The sequence below is a fragment of the Myotis davidii genome, unplaced genomic scaffold, assembly GCF_000327345.1.
Source record: "Myotis davidii unplaced genomic scaffold, ASM32734v1 scaffold1219, whole genome shotgun sequence".
Lineage (NCBI taxonomy): Eukaryota > Metazoa > Chordata > Mammalia > Chiroptera > Vespertilionidae > Myotis > Myotis davidii.
Genome location: NW_006290442.1, coordinates 207123 through 229462, shown reverse-complemented (window position 1 = coordinate 229462; position 22340 = coordinate 207123). Strand labels below are relative to the sequence as shown.

The 22340-nt window shown below is 47.5% G+C and overlaps 1 protein-coding gene across 4 annotated transcripts in view; it reads right to left on the bottom strand.

Moving 5' to 3' along the window:
* CRACR2A (calcium release activated channel regulator 2A) overlaps window positions 1–22340 on the bottom strand; it is a 143900-nt gene that overhangs the window by 18352 nt on the left and 103208 nt on the right. For all 4 annotated transcript variants that reach the window (XM_015563748.1, XM_015563749.1, XM_015563750.1 and 1 more), the window contains 7 exons: window positions 21441–21512; window positions 17759–17804; window positions 15718–15824; window positions 13585–13924; window positions 9813–9945; window positions 4564–4645; window positions 4340–4454 (listed from right to left, as the gene is read on the bottom strand). In XM_015563748.1, the coding sequence (XP_015419234.1) occupies window positions 4340–4454; window positions 4564–4645; window positions 9813–9945; window positions 13585–13924; window positions 15718–15824; window positions 17759–17804; window positions 21441–21512 (895 nt within the window). The remainder of the gene's footprint in view (window positions 1–4339; window positions 4455–4563; window positions 4646–9812; window positions 9946–13584; window positions 13925–15717; window positions 15825–17758; window positions 17805–21440; window positions 21513–22340) is intronic.

The following is a 22340-nucleotide window of genomic DNA, read 5'->3' as shown; positions in this document are numbered from 1 at the left end:
AACTAGAACAAATAATCCTAAAATTTACATAGAACCACAAAAGATCCTGAATAGCCAAAACAATCTTGGGAAAGAAGAACATAGTTGGAAGTATCATGCTATTTAATTTCAAATTATACTACAGATTACAGTAATCAACACAGCATGGTACGGACACAAAAACAGACACAGAGAAATGGGACAAAATAGAAAGCCCAGAAATAAATCCATATCTATATTGTCAATTAATCTATGACAAAGAAATAAGAATATACAATGAGGTAAAGGCAATCTCTTCAATAAATGGTGTTGAGAAAACTGGATAGAGATACATGCGAAAGAATGAAAATCATTCTCTTATAAGAATAAACTCAAAATGGATTGAAGACTTAAATGTAAGACTGAAATATAAAAATCCCAGAAGAAAACATAGAAAATAAACTCTTTGACATTACTCTTAGCAATATATATATATTTTTTTGGATATGTCTCCTTGGGCAAGGGAAACAAAAGAAAAAATAAACAAATGGGACTACATAAAAATAAAACGTTTGTATACAGTAAAGGAAACCATCAACAAAATAAAAAGACAAACTACTGGATGGGAGATGATATTAGCCAATGATACATCTGAAAAGGAGTTAATATCCAAAAATTATAAGGAACTTATACAACCTCACACCAAAAAAACCACAAACAATCCAGTTAAAAAAATGGGCGGAGGACCTGAATAGACATTTCTCCAAAGAGGAAACACAGATGGTCAATACACAAAAGCAAAGATCCTCAATGTCACTAATTATCAAGGAAATGCAAATTAAAACCACAACAAGCTATCACCTCACACCTGTCAGAATGTTAATCATCAATAAATCAATAAACAACAAGCATTGGTGAGGATGTGAAGAAAAGGAAACCCCTGTGCACTGTTGGTGAGAATGCAGACTGGTGCAGCCACTGTGGAAAACATTATGGAGGGTCTGTAAAAAATTAAAAATGGAACTTCCTTATGACCCCAATGTTTCAAAAGAATATATGCACCCCAATGTTCATTGAGCATTATTTATAACTAGAGGCTTGGTGTATGAAATTCAGCACTGGGGGAGGGATGTCCCTCAGCCCAGCCTGCACCCACTCCAATCTGGGACCACTTGGGGGATGTCTGACTGCCAGTTTAGGCCCGATCCCTCTCACAATCCAGGACTGCTGGCTCCCAACCACTCACTTGCCTGTCTGCCTGATTACCCCTAACTGTTTCTGCCTGCCAGCCTGATCACCCCCTAACCACTCCCCTGCCAGCCTGATGGACGTCTAACTATTCCCCTGCCAGCCTGATTGCCCCCAACTGCCCTCCCCTGCCCACCCAGTCACTCCCAACTGCCCTCCCCTGCTGACCTGGTTGTCCACAACTGCCCTCCCATGCCGCCATCTTGTGGTGGCCATCTTGTGATGACATGGGGTGGCCATCTTGCGACCACATGGGGTGTGGCCATCTTGTGATGACATGGGGGTGGCCATCTTGTGTGAGGGCATGACAGTCAATTTGCATATTACTTCTTTATTATATAGGATAGCCAAGATATGGAAGCAACCTAAGTGTTCATCAAGAGACAAATGGATAAAGAAGATGTGGTATATATATACATGGAATATTACTCAGACATAATAAAAAGAAATGAAATCCTGTCATTTGAGACAACATGAATGGGTCTAGAGGGTATTACTATGCTAAGTGAAATAAGTCAGATAGCAAAAGATAAATACCATATGATTTCACTTTTATCTGGAATCTAAAGAACAATATAAACAAACAAACAATACAGAAATAGACTAATAGATACAGAGAACAGACTATGTGTGGTGACAGGTGGGTACTAGACTTATCAGGATGATCACTTTTTAAGGAAGATAAATGTCTAATCACTATGTTGTACACCTGAAACTAATTCAATATTGTATGTAAACTGTACTTGGAAAACTAAAATATCAAAAAAATGTTTGTGGCTAAAAAAAGAATGGCTGACCTTCCCCCACTTCCCCCAAAGTTATGGCCTCAATTTCTTTCTTTTTTTTTTTTAATTCTCACCTGAGGATACGTTTCTTATTGATTTTGAGAGAGAGAAAGGGAGAGAGGGAAACATCTATGTGAGAGAAAATAGTGATCAGTTGCCTCCCATACTCACACCAACTTGGGATTGAACCCAAAACCTGGGTATATGCCCTGAGCAGGAATCAAACGCACAACCTTTTGGTGTATGAGATGACGATCTAACCAACTGAGCCACCTGACCAAGGCATATCCTCAACATCTTAGTTTGAAAATGAGATGGCAGTCTTAGACTAGTGATTTTCAAAGGGAAACCTTCTTACCTAGCAAAATTGTACCAGCACCTCCAATATACCAAACTGAAAGAACTACAGTGGCTCTGACTGAGAGAGAGGACAAGGGCCCAGAACTGTGATGACTATACCTTTCCATGCCCTGCCTCTGTCCCTAGGAGTGTCACTCTGCTTCTAGGGTTCCACCAGAGACAGTTTGAAAACCACTGTATCAGGTAAGCACTAAAGTCTCTGGTGCTTAACTTCAATGAGGAAGATAAATCACTGGTGATGTCAAAGAAAAGTCATGTCTGAAATCCCAAAGTTCAAATAAGATCCACTTGCAGATGACCAATACCATTTGTTTCCATTAATAGCTTCATGTAGAGCCATTTACTACATCTCAAAATGTACATTTTCTCTATTATAACTGTTTTTAGGCTCAGAGATTTTAAGAAATAATTTGTATTAAGCAAATTTCTGAGAAACTCAAGAATATGACTTACATTCTTGTTCTTTATTTTGGGGGAAATGAGAAGGATGGGGATTAAGAGTAGAGAAAGGAGCCTTGCCCAGTGAGGCTCAGTTGGTTGGGCATTATCCCATGCACCAAACAGTTTCTGGTTCAATTCCTGGCCAAGGTACAATACCTAGGTTGCAGAATTGAGCCCCAGTAGAGGTGTGCAGGAGGCAGTCAATCGATGTCTCCCTCATATTGATGTTTCTATCTCTCTCTCTCCCTTTCCTTCTCACTCAGAAAAAAAAAAAGAAAGAAGAAAGAACTAAAAGAGTACAAAAAGAAGTGGCACAGACAGTCCAAACTATAAGAGCAACAGATTTTGGTGGGAGGAATCATATATATTAGGGCCGAAAGGATGAAGAAATGAACAACTCCAGGATTCTGATTGCACAACGATACAGCATCCATTCAGGCATCCAACATGGGTTGAGCTCTAGTTCTGTGGGGCCCCTAGCAAGCACTTTGTTACTATGACAAAGATGCAGTTTCAGTTCCCAGGAGGCACAGAGTGCATGCAGCACAGATCCACGCTGGGAACTATGTCCTTTACAGGAATGTGTCAGTGTGGTAAATAAGTAAGGGGTCCATGGAAAGTCTCATGGGCTTGAATAGAGGTTGAATGTAAGCTTCGTGAGGACAGGGACATTGTTTCATCTACCTGCTGCTCTAATTCCCAAATCCTAGGAGAGTGGCTGGCAGTGTTTTGAACAAATAAATGAACAATGCATGAATTCTGCTGGTGGAAAGAAATGGGACACCCTACCTGATTGCTTTGTAAATGAATCAGCAAGGCCCTATTAAAAGAAGTAAGTGGCTTGCCCACTCTGCCATTGGCCTTGAAAAGTTTGCATTTAAGTGGTAAAGGAAGAGCATGCAGATGGTCAGGAAGTTAAAAGGGACATATCACAAGTATAAGTCAAGAAGTAGTGTCTCAGAGATAATCTAGAATTCAAACAAGAGTGCTGTTGCTTGTGGGTCCACCTAGGGTGACTTTGGGGTGAACCTGGGGCCCTCATATTGTGGGTCAACCTCCACTCCTGTGAAGGGTTGTGACAGAGGCCTCAAAACACAGTGTGGTGTCACTTTGGGCTGGGCACAGCTGGGCCAGTTGGAGCTAGAAAATGCAGGGGTTTGGGGAGGCGGTGGTGAGAGTGGGGGAACAGCACAATTGTAACTCAGTTTAAACACCCATTTCTTAGGGACACCTTCCTTGACATTGTACTCTGTGCTCCTCCTCTAATCCTGTCCTACTCACTTATAGCTCTTATTGAAATCATAATGATATAATTATTGGTACAATCTCTATTTTTTTATGTCCCATAGGAGCAGGGACTGAATCTGTCTTGGTCACTTTAGAGTCCCCAGTAGCTAGCTTGGTACTGGCCACTTGGGTAAACAAATGTGCGAATCGGTTTGTTCCTGGAGAAGTTTTGAAAGAGCAGAGGAACAGGCAGGAGATGGGCAGAGAAGAGAGAAAAGCAAGAGGCCCACATAGTGCTCCCAGGAAGGTCACCAGCTCACCTCCACGCTGCTCAGCCACTGACGGACCGACAGGAAGGACTGTTTGGCTGTGAGGTCATACATGACGATGACACCATCGGCCTTTCTGAAGAACTGCTGGGTGATGCAACGATACCTGCCATTGAAGGGCCACAGGTCAAGGGAGCACAGCCCTCCCTTGCAACCCAAACCTTCGGCCCCCAGGGGAATGGAGGAGGCAGTGTTACATCAGGAAGACTCCTCACCTCTCCTGCCCGGCCGTGTCCCACAGCTGCAGGGCCACCTGAGAGTCACCCACATGTACCATCTTCACACGGTAATCGATGCCTACAAGGTGGACCGGGCCTGTTACTTCCAAATAAGAGCATGATGCCCCAGCATGTCTGGAATCACATCAGGTCAAGGATGACAGCTCCTGTGTAGCTCGTGGGAGGCGATGTGGGGAAATGGACAGAGCACTGGACAGGGAGGTGTGGGGCCTGATTCTATCTCTGCTACTTATTATCAAATCACTTAACCACTCTGAACTGCAGGCTCCTCCCTGTACTATAATCCATACCCTCCTTAGGGATACTACAATCAGATTCAAATGTAAAAGCAATATGCCAATGCAAAGACATTGTTATATTCATGAATTTACTCTCTCACTGCAAAGATGGAGGAGGAGGAAAGACTGTCCTTAAATTTCTTCCTCCCTTTGCCTCTTCCTTCCTTCCTTCTTTCCTTCCTTCCTTCCTTCCTTCCTTCCTTCCTTCCTTCCTTCCTTCCTCCCTTCCTTACTTACTTCCTCCCTCCCTTCTTTTTCCTTCCCTCCCTCCCTTCCTTTCTCCCTAAAATCATTTAAATGTTCCCCTAATAAAGTTCAAATATCCCTGGGTATGGATCATACTTTCAGACTTCCATCAGCCACTGCAAATGTATGTGACAGAGCCAGAGAAGGAACAGGGGGAGCAGGACAGGAAGGGGTGGTAGGTGGGGGGAGGGCTACAAGAGAAGAGGATGAAGGAGGGAATCAAAGGCAGCATTCACCCTGGAGGCAACATCAGAGCTCCTAATCCCAGCCACTGGGCCACTCGCAATGGTCTCTCTGACGCTGCAATCCCACTTGAAGTCATGGACCACAGAGAGAGGGAGCAAGCTCAGGCACACACATTCTGAGCCCACAGCAGCCCTCAGAAGTTCTTTGATAACAGACATTCTGCTCTCGCCATCATTTAAGAATGTTCACAAATGCTTAATGAGGTTCAAAAAGTCTTTCCCTCTTAAGGTATCAAATCTTGGAAACAGAGAGCATCCTATACCATCTCCAAAAGGGCTCAGCTTCTAAGGTCCTCACCCTGGAGGGCTTAGGGAGGACAGCAATAGCAGCTTGCATGGAATAGATAGAAGTGACAAACAGACAACAAAGAGGCAGTCAATGGAAAAAATCATCCCAGCCACTGTCCCCAGGCAAAGGCCAGTCCATTATGGACACATGAATGGGGGAGAGGAGGGAAAGTCATCAACCCTAGAATGACTCTAGAGGCCCTGTGCTTTGCAGATAAAGGCAGAGGGAGCAGTGCATTTTCTAGGTAGAGAAAGAGTGATTTCACCCATTGGTAGAATGCTTGATATTTCTAACTTTCATATGCTATCTCTCCATCATCACAGTGCTCCCCCTGTGACACATACCCATGCACATACATACACATGCATACAGATATGTATATGCACCCCACCCCACCCACCACACCAATGAGAGATAAAGAAACAAGAATCCAGAGATGACATGCCTCGCCCAAGCTCATCAGGTGCAGTGTGTTGCAAACCCAGTTCTGAGGCTCATTCTTCTTTTTTCACCAGCATCCTGGGCACAGAAACACCTGGCAGCTTCATTTCATCTGGAAAGTCCAGGGCTAAGTGTTTCCATCCAAATGGATTACAACTGGCTGGGAGCTGAATCCAGGTGAGCTTTCTTCTTAGCCAAAAGTGGAAGTGTTTCCCCAATATATACTCTGGGAGACTGAAGGGGCTGCCTACTTTCTGGCAACAACTCAGGAGAATGCCTGCACTGTCAACACACTTTCAGGGCCTGATCTGAAACCAGCCAGCTCAAGGTGGGAAGCCCAAGGACAGAGCCTTCTTCTTGGTGGAAAGAAAGGCTTGAAGGCAGAGAGGCAGACAGGTCTCAGCTCTTTATGATTGAGCTCTACCTCATTGGCTGATTACTTTGCTGGAGGACAGGATGCTTATCTTGCAGAGAGTGAGGTGGACCAAGGAGTGCTGGAAAAAAACAGGTTCTGTGCTGTGGTGAGCTTGGTGAGAGTCCCTGCCAGGTACTGCTGCTTCTTTCTGCAGCCTCAGACAGGCAGGCCCAGGAAGCAGATAAGTCCATGGGAGGGAGAGGCAAGGGAAGGTAGAGACACAAGGAGTCAATTCCAATAGAAGAGACAACACAGTAGCATGGGACCTGAGGGCCTGAACTACACTGACTTCTAAGACCATAACCAGTACTAACACCCCAGGAGCCAGGCGACCATGTTGTGTTCCTGTCTTAGTCCTGCCTTTGACCAGCTATGTGATCTTGATGACATTGCTTTATCTCATTTTGGGGGAGTTTCACTGTCCTCGTCTGTAAATTGAGGTGTGATGGAGGGTGTGGAGGGGTGAATTGGTGCTCTGTTCAGCTGTAGCATTCAATGAACACATGGAGGTGACCTCCAACTTGCAACCTAACTGGTTCCTTAATAATGGCTGAAAAGCTGGAGCCTCTGTGACCATGAAGTGTGTTATGTTGTGGGATGGTAATGAGTTAGAGCTGGTTGATGGACTCCAGAAAGGGTGACAACACAGGACCAAGCTGTCATTTAGAACAAGACGGATGTGGGAGTGGAAGTGGGAGTGCCTGCAAGTTGTCATGGGGACAACTAGGGATTTCTCTGTAGCTATGGGGAGGGGGATAGAAACCCAACTGGTGGCCAAGAAAGGGCAGAGTGCAATCTGTTGGGAAAAGGCCCAAACACCTGCTTGTAAAGGAATCATGTGGTGCTAAGGTGGTACAGGCAGGTGCTCAAATCACAGTGTTGTACTGTGGAACTTACATTACGCGCAAGCCAGGAGTTGAGTACCAGTCATGGTCCCTTGAGGCAGTGGGAAGCCAGGAAGTCCCCTTTGATGATGGAGGTGAGCTTTAAGGGGCTGCTGAGTCCCTGTTTGTACTGTGTTCATGGTTCAGGGGCTGCTGCCCTGGACAGGTGGTTGGCTAGACCTCCAATCTAGGGTTGGACCGCTTTGGCCCTCCAGGGCCAGGACTCTGTGGCTCTTCTGTCCTTTTACAGAAGCATTTGTCAGGTGGCTTCTATGACTGTGCCTACTGACAGGTGCACCAGAGCAAGGCCTGCTGTGTAGCTGGAACACTAATTTGAGCCACAGTTCCTGCACCTAACTTGTAGGTGTTTACATAATTGGCCCCCTGGGAAGTGCAAATTAGTCTGGTTTTCTCTTTTTAGAGACTTGCATCTTAGGGACACAAGTTGGAAATGTAAATGAACCCTGATTCCCTGATTTCAACAGGAGAGGCACCTAAACACTTGGAATCTGTCCTCCTGCCTCTCATGGTCTGTGCTTGAGCCATGGCTTGTCAGGACCCACCCCACTGAATGATCTCCCAGGAATTCCAGTCCACCTCCTCAGCCATTGCTTCCTGTGTCAACATGCTCACTCCTGAGCTCAGTGCACCTGGCTCACTCCCAGTCACTTTTCTCCAGGGCAGACAAGGCCAGACTTTTCTGGGATGAGTTCACAGACTCTGCTCTTCTTCCTTTCAGGGTCCCAATTCTTCATCTTGAGGTGCTCTCAGTTTTGGGGTGAAATGGAGCAGAAGGGAGGGACAGGAGGATATTCCAGATGTGGAAACACCATAGGAACAGGCCCAGCAGTAAGAATGGCACCCTGAAGCCAAGGTGGGAGGAGACCCATCTGTAGAGGAAAGTTGGAAGAAGGGCCAGTTCAGGATTAAAGGAAGAACATGGAGTCTCCCCAGTCAGGACTCTGGGGCAGGAAAAGTTTATCTTGTGGCACCCAAAGCTGTCAGGCACCCAAAGGTAAAAGATGGCCTGGACAGAGGCTCAGGCCTGGAATCAGTATTGTGTGACCCAGTTCATTTCCCTAATTTTTCAGATGAGAAAAACTGAAGCCCAAAGAGGGAACGTGTCCCCCTGAAGTCACATAACTGGTTAGTGGCAGAGCAGAGACAAAGAGCCAGGACTTCTAATGCCCCACTGAACCTCAGCAGCCTCCCCTGCCTGCACCCATCAGTCCACTTCCCATGGCAGGGAAGTGTCCTCAAAATCCATGGTGTGCTGAGCACACACAACTCAAAGTTATGAGGGACACTGTGGAATGGAACAGAAGGGGTTTGGGGGCAGAGGGGAGGCCACTATCTGCACCAACCTGCTGATGGGAATGTGGACAAGCCTCTTCACCTCTCTGGGCCTCAGTTTCCTGATCTGTCCAGTGGGCTGATAACAACACTTGCCTCCCAGGGTTGTATGAAGGTAGAGTGAAATGATGAATATAAAAGCCCATGGTAAATATTCATATATATCCATATATTTTGAAATATAGTTGACTTATCAGTGTGGTTAAATGGCATACAGTAGGCACTCAGTGGACTTATTTTTTGTTTGGGTGATTCAACTTGGTAAAAGCTAAAAAGGTCAAGATGCCTGTGGTCTCACCACATATTCCAATGCAATGAGCAACTTTTGGAGAAGGGAGAAAGTCCTTCATCAAAATAAAATATTACACAGGAGTGGGAGCACATTAAGCCATGATCATCCACTAATAGCTGCGCCTAATGGGCTTTTCCGGTGAACTCCAGCTGCCACCCAGCAGGCCCAGGAGGCAGGACAGGTAATGTCTTGTCATCTGCGTAAAGGAGCCATCTACAGCTCTGCCCTCCATCCCTCCTGTTCTCTCTCTCTCTCTCTCTCTCTCTCTCTCTCTCTCTCACACACACACGCACGCACGCACGCACGCACGCACACACACACGCACACACACTGAGAGGGGCAGGGCACCGAAGCAATTGGCTCATGGAGGGGGTTGGGGTTGTGGTGACAGGAGTGGGGGGAGGGGGAGGGGGGAAGGGAATAAGTCCCAGCAGGAACATGAAGATTCAGGGCCCTGCTGAAAGTGGGAAGAAACAATAAGAGAGAAAGGCTCAGAGAGGTAAAAGGGCTGAAGTCCATCTTTGGCAACTTCAGTTCTACTCAAGCTGGACATGGGAAGCTTTCGGTGGTCTTGTTCCACTGGGAGTAAGCTTAGCAGCTAGCCCTCTGCAGGAATGGACTGCGCCTGTCCCTCAGCCTCACTGTGGAGCAAGCAGACCTGGCCTCCCCTCCCTGAGGGCCCACAGCTGCTCCCATTGAGCTCCAAGTGCCTCCCTTGGCCCCCTTCTCACAACCTCCCCTTCCCAGAGGTGACGGGACCCAGTTTAGGGGTAAGAACTTACCCACAGTGGCTGTCATGCCTGGGGAGAACCGGTCATCACAGAATCTCCTCAGGAAGGATGTCTTCCCTACAGCGGAGTTGCCCACAAACACAATCTTGAAGAGCCGGTCTGGGGTGGAGAGAGAGCCTTCCTCCTGTGGACAGCAGACAGTGTGGCCGCAAGCCCTGCTCCTGCCACCACCTGCCCTTCTCCCATCCCTACGGTGCGCAGGGGACAGTGGGGACCTGGCCTCCACACTGGCACCAGGAGACCGCCCAGCCGCAGATGCAGGTAGCTTTGGGCATCAGCAAGGGGAAGAGGGACATTCATTCATCCAGCACCTGTCTTCTACCTACTATGATGCAGGGATGAGGAGGAGGCCTGACTTGCGGTGGAAAGAAGGGGACAGGCGTGTAAACAGACAATCTCAGCACAATGTTCCAAGTGCTCGGGCAGCAGGGAGGAGAGCCAGAATCCACCCCGCAGATGCCTTGAGCTGGGTTTAAAGCAGAGGCAGGGGTGGTGAAAGGGGGAATAGGAGATATGTTTGCAGGGAGGAGGGGAGATAGAAAAAAGACATCTTTGTCACAGGGGCAGAGACAGCCCAGGCTGGGGTAGGGCTCTTGTTTCTGCCCTTTCATTGAAAGCCTAGACAGTGATGATGAACCTATGACACGTGTGTCAGAGGTGACACATGAACTCATTTTTTTGGTTGATTTTGCTTTGTTAAATGGCATTTAAATATATAAAATAAATATCAAAATATAAATCTTTGTTTTACTATGGTTGCAAATATCAAAAAATTTCTATATGTGACACGGCACCAGAGTTAAGCTGGGTTTTTCAAAATGCTGACACGCCGAGCTCATAAGGTTTGCCATCACTGGCCTAGACTGATGGGGATCCTCTTGCCTCCCTGCCCTTTGCTCTTCTGTCCCATCTCATCAGCTTCCATCCAGGATCCCCATTTGCCCGGGGAACAAAGGCAAGACAGTCTCCAACTCGTAGACGGGGAAATGCTAACACCAGGCCACTGGCAGCGCATTCAAATCCCCCAGCACTGCTGCTCCTCCTGCCCTGCCCGGCAGCAGGAGGGTTGAGGCTGAGCCCGCTGCCAATTTGTCTGGGATGCCAAAGCCCAGTGGGGAATGGACTTGCTTAGACACTGAGGGAATGAGAGGCAGAGTAAGGACCTGCCGTCCGCACAGGGTTATTGCTCTCCACTGAGCCCTCATTCCTTTGGGAGAGCTGTTTGCTCGCTCCCCCGAATCCTGCCTTCAAACTCAGCCCAGCACTGCTGGTTCAAGTGAGGAAACTCTTTGGAATCTATTTAGAAGTGGATTTGGGGGAATTAGCTCCTCTCATCGAGCAAATACTATAATGGAGTGGCAGCAGATCTTAGCAGCACTTGAGTATCAGAGAAAAGCCACTAACAGCCTTTGGGGGAGAAATCAATTCCATGCAGCACTTCAGTAAGTATTCAAGGTCAATTTCAGGAATTTAAACTTAAAGAAAAAAATGCTCCACACTCAAAAACTATGCCCCCTGTCCATTTTCTTTACTCTTGCAATGCCAAGGGTATGGGCTCTCTGCCAGTCTCTGCTCAGCCTCTGTCTCCTCCTAATTTATTTGAGACGAAAGCTCAGAGCAGCATCTGTGTCCTCAGGCCCAGGTGTGGGGAGATATGAGAAGCCCAGGGCAGGAGGAGCAGGTCCCGGCTGCAGAGGCTGTGCCTGATGTTAGCCCTGTGCCCACCCCCTACCATGGACAAAACACTATTTTTTTTTTCAGGCTGAAGAAGATAAACACATTTATTGATGGTTCAGCTGTGGCAGGACACACCTTCCAGGTGCAGCAAACTCCTACTCAGTGTTCATGCACTTAACCCATGTCCCTTCTGGGGCTAATCCACAGTGAGCCAACCAGATTGGGGCAAGAGAACTAGAGAAAGGTCTGCTAATCTCCTTCCGACCACTTTAAAAATAAAACTAATATGTACTTTTTTTTTTTAGAATTAGGAAATACAGAAAAGTAGGGAGGAAAATAATAATTATAATCTACCCTACTGCCTTGCAGTGGTCACCACTCATGTTCAAATGCATTTCTTCCAGGCTTTTTCTTCTATATAGATGAATGAACATATGTTTTATTGAGAATGACTTGAGATATTACAATTTTATCATTTTCATATATTATTAAATTATAAATATTTCTCTGTTTCACTATTTTTTAAATGTTATTTTTAACAGCAGTGTAATATTCTACTGAATTAATATGCTATGGTTTATGTCCTATTAGATTTTCAATTGCTTGCTATTATCTATAATAATAAAAGAATAATATGCTAATTAGACCAGACATCGTTCCAGACGACCTTCCGGATGTAGCCGGGGTTTTGAGGGAAGCCCGGGTCCTGGGTGCTGGAGGGAAGCCAGAGCTGGTAGCAGGGGGAAGGAAGGCCAACTCTTGCACGAATTTCATGCATTGGGCCTCTAGAACACTTATATTCTTGCATTAAATCTTTGTCTGACTTTGGTTATTTTCTGAGAAAAGATTGCTAGAAGGAGAAGTTCTGGTTCAAAGGACGTGGTATTTATAAGTTCATGATTCCTGCTATCAATTTACTGTTCCGAAAGGTTGCACAGTTTCTGGCTCAGCAGCCTGGCTCGGAGGGCCTGCCTCATGCCACCTTCCGAGGAGCAGAGCCTCTGCTGAGGCTGCTGAGGCTGCTGAGGCTGCTGAGGCTGCTGGTGGATCATATTTCCTCATTGCCGCAGTTTCTGTCTGCAGCTGGAAGGCAGCCCAGCCTGGTGGAGCCTCACTGTGTGAGAGCACAGGGAGAAGGCTGGGCCAGGCCGCACCCCTTTGGACTTTACTTCCCAGTCTGCCGGAAGGAAGAATACATCTCTGAAGCCTCGTTAGTTGACTGCAAGGATCAAATGCCATAGCAGACACAATGCTTAGCCTTTTTCCTCTACTGCTGGCCTCGTGACATTTCTTTCACATTTGGGGGGAAAGCATGGGGTACTGAAAACCCCATCTGCGCCCAATGCCTGCATGTATAGCGCTGACAGGGTTGTGGGAGGACAGGTAGGGGGAGGGGCCCCACCCACCAGTGGGTGCCACCAATTCTCCACCCTCCTTGGGGCCTGGGCCTCCACCATTCCACCCTTCAGAGGAGTGTCACATAGGCATGAATCTTAATCCAGATCCAAGGGTGATAACTGACACCACATGTCCCTGCACAGTGGCCAGAGAAGTCTTCCTGTCACACATGCTAATACAGCCATGGAAATGCTCCAGGCGGCAAGGGCTAATTCTAAAGGGCTGACCTAGTGTGCAGGAGCCTCTTTCACACTGCGGGACATTTCTAAAGCTGCTTTGGAGGGACAAGTGGAGGGGTCAGGGCCCAAGGAAGGCTCCTAGGCTTACGTCACAAACAAGGTGTGGAACATCATCACTATGAGCCAGAGGAAGATGGTTCATATGGCCTCCTTCCCCCACAGAGTTTAGAGGAAGACCTGGTGGGGATTCAGGTAGGACCTGGGGTTGGTGCCTTACGCTGAATCAGAAAAGAGCATAGGGTAGGGAGTGGGACAAACATCAGAGCTTATAAGGAGAATTTACCAGGACCCCTGAGCCTCCCCCAAGACACTCAGCTAAGCAGGGAAAGGTAGTATTTGAAGGACACAAATATGTTGAATCATGAGACCAGTCACATCTGATTTTCTAAGCTGCCTTTGGGACATGGCATAGGAGTGACCTCTAAAATCAAAGTGCGACATGCCCTTACCTTAGACAGAGCTTCTTTCCCAACAGGCTGCCCTCGGGGAGATGTGGGCATGAGTTCCCCCTGAGAAGGTTGGGCCTGCTGGCTTTGTCCTTCCACCCCCTGGTTGGAGACCTCCTCCTCTTCTGGGCATTTGCTCAGCGGCCGCTCAAAGCTGCCATCCAGGAGCTGGGGCAGGGGGTCTTCTTCAATGGAGATAATTCTGCGGAGTGCCCGGGGGCATGGACCCTCAGCCCCTGGCTCCCTGGTTCCTGGCTCCTCTTCTGGAAGGGGATACCCACTCAGGCCCAGGGAGCTTCTCCTCCTCAGCATGCCGAACACATCCTCCTCCTCCTCTGACTGGCTGTTTGGAGTGGAGAAGAAGGAAGAGGGGGAAGAAAATTGTAAAATGTATCACTATGGGAGCCATAGCGCTTTTCTGACAGATGACAAAACAGCACCACACCTTAGGGGCACAGAGCTCTAGAAAAGGGAAAACCAGACCCAGCATTGTTTAGTTCATTCACTCAACACACTTATACAAGAGCCTGATGATGAAGGTGATGAAGGTGATGGTGAAGGTGATGATGACAAAGGTGATGATGGTGATGACAGTGAAGGTAATAATGATGATCTATCAGGTATGAAGCTAATGTCACAGTCATGAACAAGTGGACACATCCCCTGTCCTTGAGGAATGTTCACCTGAGTGGAAGGGCTAGAGCAATAATGACACAACTAAACACATTTTTACAAGTTGTGAGAAATGCTTTGATAGGGAAGAAAAGGGTGTGAAGAAAGGAGCATAAATAAAGCATCCTGGATTAATGATCAGATAGCCTCGACTCTGGTCCCAAGGCCAGCCCTAACTAACTGAATGTCCCCACTAGTCAGGTGTCTCCTGGCTCAGTGGCAGCTGCCCACTAGAGCACGGGCTTTGGGTCAAAGGAAGCCAGGGTATCTCGACCTGCCTCTCCTTCCTTTTCCTTTCTCTTTCAGTGACCCTGCAAGTCAGTCAGGGGGAAGTGGCCTCAGAGCCTGTTTGCTCACCACTGTATATATACCCAGCACACAGCGCAGTATCTGCACATTGCAGGCACTCGATAATAGACATTAATGGCAGGACTCATGTCGAATTTATCTTTGGAATCTTCACAGAACTCAAAAAACTGTCTGCTACAGAGGAGGGAATTGGTAAATGCTTATTGACTGAATCAATCAATGGATAGATTCTGTTCTGAGGAACCGACAGGCCAACTATTATTGCACAAACTTAGCTCCAAAATTGTATCTCACTGTTCAGATACTTAGAAATTCACAATGATCAGCTCCAAAGACTCGACTCATCAGCTGACTGACAGCCCAGAGCCACCTCCCTTTGCCCACCTGGTATTGCATGCTTGTGGTCCTCAGTGTCTCCTAGATGAGCAAGTTTGCACACTTTGTCCCCAGATCTAATACTAAGGGATCCAGCTGACTCTGCCTCTCTCTGGCCATCAATGTGGATGGAGCACATGCCAACAAGAAGAAGGGGATTGGCTGGTCTCTGAATAAACAACAAACCCCTCCTTTGGGGATGCAATTATGTGTTATCCAACAGGAACAAAACATGTCATCTTTGAGTTAATTAAATATGAATCATTGAAAGGAATCAGTCAAGCACAGGCCCTATTCTTGGCTGTGAAGGAGTTGAACTATTGGAGATTCCATAGGACACTTTAATTGCCCTTTAGAGTCCAAATAGTCATGTGCCTGAAAAACCAAGTGTATCCATTCTGCTCAACTGACAACTGGGCATCGTCAGGCCACACCCTCCATCTCTGTCCCTGACGGCTCTTGTTTTCTCCCCTCTGCTGATCTATAGCACTGCTTCAGTCCCTCTATGCAGGCACACTGGACAGGATGGGGGGGGACAGAAAAGACAATGGTCTGTCCTAGGGGCTCGCTATGCACCAGACTCCTCCTTGGATGTCAGAACAGGAAGGGATATGTCCTCCAAGATTCAAGGGGAGTGAGCACAGCTGACCCCAGGCTTCCCCACCAGTGCTACTTCCCAAGGGCCAGTCTGCATTCAGCACAGCACAGGTTTGGGGCCTGCTCCCAAGAAACACAAGACCAGTGAACAGATAACAAGTGAACAAATAGAGGACAACTTACCTTCTAAGGATCCCTCTGCCGTCCATATATTTGCCTATCACAGAGCCAGATCTCTGTTTCCAGCTTGCCTTGGCAGCAGCTGTGTTTGCTTTGGCTGCCTTATCTTTCTGCAGAAACACAAAAGGCCCTCAGATCCATGCCTGCCAGTTTGTCCTAATGTTTGAGCAGAAAGGGCTCAACTTTCCCAACTCCTAGGTCAGGCTTTAGACAAAACTCTGAATAAGCAAATGATGTTCTGCTCTCCCTGCTGGCATTTTCACCAGAATTCCTCCACTTCCTGTCTAATAACCTAATCAAATGAGCCAACACAGTTTAGAGCCTGGGGTCCATGATATTGTCCTTCACAGGACTATTGATAATTTGCAAGAGCACAGGTAAGAGGAGCTAGATGTGGAAAGCATAGGAAGAATGTTTATGGACAGAAAAGACTCTGGCTCTGTGTGGCTCCAGTTCCAGGTATTCCCAAAGTCTCGGACATGAGAAAGAGACCAGCCCAGAGGATCAGTTCACCCAGCCCCTGTCCACAGCTACTAAACTAGCATAGGGTATTTCAAACCTTTTGTGGGAGGGGGCTTGGTGTGGATAAATGGCTCACACATCTGTAAGGAAGAGCCTGGGTCGGGTGGGGGCTTGCACCACCCTCTTTGCCAATACTCCCTAGCAGTCCCTAAAGGAATCTCTCGTTAACCAGCCATCCCCATGATTCCTGATGATCCTTAAGGGGGCGGGGAGGGGGGAGGGTCGCAGGACTCCCAGGGCCTCTGCAAATATGACTATAATGATTCCAAGTTCATCTTTAATTATTACTCAGAATTAACATGATTTAAAAAAAAAAGAATTAACATGATTTTATCCCTCTTTCTTAAGCCCATTCCTGTTTCAAAGCAAAATGAGTTTGGCAGGTGAGGGAAAGCAAGGTCAAGGGATTAGGATGACATTCGGTTGGAAGTTTTAAAATAAATGCAGTTATTTCTAAAATAATAACCATTATCATCATCAAACACACGTGTAGGCTGAAGCCTTGCTCTGGTAGGACTCAGGTGGCGCAGAGGTGTTTGCTGCCAGTCAGTGATGGAAAGGAAACAGTGGAACAAGGTCCTTCCAGGATTTGCAGTTATAAACCGGGTGCACTTCATTCAGGGCAAACCAGCTGCCCCTTGCCACCTGCATTTAGGCCACCGTTCAGCCAAGGGTCCAGTGTGAGACCTCCTCTTGCCAAAACTTTTTCTCAAAAACCCCTACAATTTGGGGGGAAAAATAAAGAATAGGGATTCCCTTTCCTGATGAGGTAGGCAGGGTCATGGTCCAAGGAGGCGAATGACTTGCCCAAGGACACACATGAACTTCATGGTGTGATCATTCTAATAAGTAAAAACTCACATCAATCAGTCCTGCCACCATTTTTCTTCCCTCGAGAGCATCCAACAGCCGCTGTCTAAGAGGGAAGAAAGTAGGGGAACGTGGGATCCTAGATTTTGTTTGATGCAGCCCAAAGGGAAGATTTTAAATAAATATAGAATTTTGTTATTTGGGAAAATATGTAAGTATTGTGCTTAGGTCTGGAGAAGCAGGGGCCCCCACAGGGTAAAAATATTGCTCATAAAATCTACTATGCAAATTGTCAAGTATGCATTTTGAATTTTGAATTACAATGCAAATTTTTCATTAAGAGATAAAAATTTTAATAAAGAAAAATGCTGTGAGCTTTGTGGTGTAAAAGTGATCGTGACATTTCAACTGTGTCATCTCAGGACAGAACTACCATTTCTGCATCCAAGAAATGCATGACACTCCCAATTATTTGCCTTGTTATGCCAAGAGGGAAGTGTGTGACTTCTTTGGAAATTAACACACTGTTACCCAGGAAGTCCCCTGCATTTTTATTATTTTCTAAAAAGCATATGCCATGGTCCTGCCACACAGAAAGGAGCAAGCAGACCCCACACCTCAGGACATTGCCAGCCAGTCCCAGCTCAGGCGCTGGCTGCCACTGGACCACAGTCCTTGTCTTTCCCCAGAGGAGGGGGCACCGGGCACTTACCTGAAAGCATATGTCCCTTTCATCCCGGAGGTGCTTGTTCCTTTCCCTGCGATGGAAAAGGGGAATCTATTCAAACATGGAGTTTGTGGTCCACGGAGCCAATAGCAGCAGTCGCCAGCGGGTGGTACAGAGGAAGGCATGCTGTGGAAGGCCCGGCGCGGGTGCAACCTCTTTCCTTAGGGGTTGTGGTTAATGGCAGAGGGTAGTCTGTGTAAATCAGCTCAGAGGAAGGGGATAGGCAGAATGGCCTCCTGGCACCCATGCCCTTCAGATCATGCACGGGTCTATGTCATCACCAGGGAGCCTCCCCCAGAGGGTGCCCAGGAGTCACTCTGGGCCTGTGAGTCACTCTGGGGCCTTGTGCCCTCTGTGAACCATTCATTCGTGCCTACATCCTCCCAATAAGAGTCTCCTGGACACCCACTATGTGCCAGGCACCGTTCTGCCTATGAAGGTTACACCAATGAACAAAACAAGGAGTTCCTGCCCTCAGAGAATTTGTATTTTAGTGCAGGCATAACTGCTGCTGAGAAAAAGCAGGAAAGTGGAATAAAGTGTGCCAGGGGTAGAGTGGTGTTTCAATAGGGTGGTGGTGGGCGGGGACGGGAGGATGTGGTTTGCTGAGAAGGCAGCATCTGAGCGGAGATTCAGAGGAGGAGAGAGGAGCACTGTGGGTATTTGAGGCAAGAGCCTGGCATGTAGAGGGGACTGCTGGGGCACAGTCTGGGCTCGGGGAGGCCTTCTGTGCATGAGGAACAGAACAGAGGGCAGCAGCATGCTCAGAGGGAGAACATTAGGAGACAAGGTCAGAGAAAAGATAGAGGAGGAGGACGACCTGCCGTTCATGGCCTGTGGGCCATTGTAAGAACTTTGGTTTTTCCTCCAATTGAGAGATGGAGCCGTGGGGGTGGGTGTGGAGAGGCAGAGGAGTGTCCTGATCTGACCCAGGTTTTCAAAGGAGCCCTATAGGTGCCATGCCAAGAACAGACTGCTGGGGGCGAGGGTGGGGCCCGAGAATTGGTCAATATTTTAATTAACATGTTGGCCATTGGTTCCACTTTCAGTGGAATAGTGGTAGAAAAAGCCTGACTAGAGGGTGGGAATATGAAGAAAAGAAATGAGACAGTGACTATAAGGGCAAACAATTCTTTTGAAAGTTTTGTTGAAAGTGATTAAAGAAATGGAAAGTAGCTAGATGGGTAGGGGAGGATGAGATACTGTATAAGAAATATAACACATTTAGATCTCGCCAAAGGGAGGCACAGCTGTGGTCTGACTGTCATCACTGTAACATGGCCATTTACTGGGCATGGACCGTGGGCAGGCACTCCGCTCAGTGAGCTGCACGCAGCAGGCGCCAGTCTGAGACAGGCCAGAGAACAGACCTCAGTTCCCGGGGTTGTTCTGCACCAGCTGCATCTGGTGAGCAGCCAGGGCCTGCAGAGTGAGCGGGAGGGACGAGGAAGATTCTTGTAAACCCTGAGGATGGAAAGGGAGCTTCTCATGCCGGAATGGCCCTCCCTCTGTGCAGGAGTGACGTTAGCGTCCCTGCAGCTGGGTGAAGACTTGGGGAGCCCTGGGAGCCACATCTTACTCAGGGCTTTGCTGTTGTTTCATGCTTTGTGCAGCCACCACCAAGCAGAGGCTTCAGTACTTAAAGAAATGCTAGAGTCTTTACATGTGTCCACTTTCATTCCCATCACTCCCTGTTGGGATTGCTACTCACATCTAGCATCTGAGTCTCAAAGAAAGCCCAAGAGGTGGGCAGGAGATTAAGACTCCCACGGGTTAAGTCAATTGTCCAAGGGCACACACAGTAATGAGCGGCAGTGCTGGGACTGGAACCAGATGCAGCTGCAAAGGGTGTGTTCCTGAAATTGCTTCCATTTGCTCCATTTCCCTTAGGAGGGCAGTCCCCTCCTCATCCAGTCACATCCCGGCCATTGTCCTAATTTCACCACCACCACCCCTCCACATTCCACTGTTCTCCCCACCCCTCCCCTCTCCCAACTTTCTCTCCTCAACTTCCGTTTCCCCATTGCTCTGGGTCACTAGCTGGTGACTTCAGTGTGGAAGAGAAACCTGCTGGGGGCCTCCCCTCCACATCTGGGCTCTCACCATCTGGCAGAGGCTGAGCTTGGTAACCATGCTGTAGCTCCAGCCACGTAATTCTGCACAAAGGCTGCTCTCCTTTAAAAAGACCCACAAGCATTTACAGAATGCTGCTTTGTCACCCCCCTCTGCTCACTCATGTTGAATCTGCCCTTTTCTTTTTTCCAAGTATAATAGAAAGAAGGGGGGAAACACAAAAACTTGGCCTTGAACATCTTGTTCTCTTCCTTTCACCAACGCCTTCCGAAGAATCAACATCTTCTCTTAAATGGATGAGAACTTGGCCTTTGGGGCCTGTTGGAACCAGGCATTAAGCGCAGTAAATTTGAACGGCATTCAATTTGAAGCACTTTTCAATCTGGTAGCATCATGGATGTGAGACACAGTGACCTTACCCTGCTTTCAAACAAAAAAACTAAACAAAAGCTTCATCATTTACCTGACTTAAAAGCATTTGCCCTTTACAAATCAGAACCGAAGTCCTTCTGCTTGGTCACCACTCCCCAGGAGGTGGTTGGTAGGTAGCAGGCACTTAGAAACCTCAGGGGCGGAACTCAAAATGCCACCTTTCCCACACAGGTCTGGTGGGATTTGGTTTGGTTTGGGTTTTTGGCACATTCCAGGGCAATGAGCTTTGGAGTTACAGTGAGTTTTAGCAGGCGAAGGAGACGCCATTCTTGGTACTGTTTTGACTCATTTTCAGGCAGGCCCTGCAGATTGCTGACTATGGCAATAAAGGGAATACCGTCATAAAGCAAGTCATGAATTTTTTGGTTTCCTAGTCCATATAAGTATAGTTTTATTCTATATTGTAGTCTTAAGTGTGCAAGAGCATGATGCCTAAAAAAGTACAAACCTTAATTAAAAAATACTTTATTGCTAAAAAATGTGACACATCATTTGAGCCTTGTGGAAATATGGCACCAATAGACTTGCCTGATGCACCATGGCCCCAAACATGCAATTTGTAAAAAAAAAAACCCGCAATATCTGCAAAGCACAACAAAGTAAAGGACAATAAGATGAGGTGTGCCTGAACTCATTCAACAAACATGAACGGAATACGGCAAGATAAAGAGAATCGACCCGATGTGAATCTCAATTCTGGCTCCACCAGTGAGTAGCTGTGTCACTTTTGGTAAATTATCTCATTTCTCTAATATCAACTTCCTCATCAGCTAACTCCTGCATTAACAACTGCCCTACCTACTTACCTAAGTTTTGTTGAAGATGAAAGGGGTAGTATGGCGGGCACAGTGTAGATGCTCAATAAATTCAGGTCCCCTTCTACTTGACAAGGGCCGTGCAGGGTGCTGTGAGAGGCACCGAGAAGAACGAGAGAGGGCCCGCCCACAGGGGTATAAACTGGAGAGGGAAGTGGGCGTGTGTAGATGGACCAAACATAATGGAGAGGGTGGTATTTGGAGTCTGAACAATATGTCAAGGGCAGGGAAATGAGGGTGCTCTCTCAGCAGCTATGTTTTCCGGCATGTAGGCTGGGCGAACTCAGCCTGGCCCCCACCTGAGGTATCTGGGATGCACTCTCAGAACACACACAGAGCTGACCCACCTCAGGAAGTCCAGCTGCTTCAGGAGCCCCAACTTCTCCCGCTGCAGACTCTCCGTCACGCGGTACACTTCCCTGCAGAGGCAAACAGCAGAGATGAATGATTGTTCTGGGCGGGGGGAGCGATGGGGTATGAGGCACCCGGAAGCCCTCATACTGGAACTAGCAGGCAGTGCCCACGCTGGGGAGCGAGGTGTTTCAAGGAACATGACCTTCCTTGGAGAGCACCTGCCACGTGCAAGTGCTCACAGCCATGAACACAGTTAGTCATCACAGACACCCCATTTCACAGACACAGGCAGAGTTTCGATAACCCTCCCAGCTCATACAGACAACCCAGGGTCCTCATCAAGGCCTCCTGGCCCCAAACATGCTCACTCTGCAGCCACTTGCACGCCACCTCTGAGCATGACTCTGTGATATAGAACCACTGTTTTCCCAGGCTCCAAACAGTCCTTCCCCCAGAGTTCAGAGGATTAGAATCAATATTCTTCTCCAGCCCAGTCTTGGAGGGTGAGAGCAGAACTGGTATTCTTTTTCCCTTGGGTGCTGATTAGGTTTGTTTCCCGGAGCTCTCAAAGAATCATTTTCCTGTTTCACCTCCCAAAGTCTCCAATCTGTTTTCAGATATCTGGGATTTCCACCATTGATCACTCATTTCTTTGACTTAGGATTTCTTATCTCTAGCTGTAAAGCAGAGACTTATGCATCAGTTGTAATCAGCTGTTTATATCACAGTGTGAACATGGTGGCCATATAGGGAGTTGTGAGGAAGGAGAGAGAAGCTGAAAGTTGCATGGGTGGCTGGAGGGCAATGTAGTGAGGAAGCATCCTGTCCAGTTTGCTTGCATTTGTATCCTCCCTGCAGGGCCCTGCACGTAGGCAGAGTCAACAAGAAGCAGG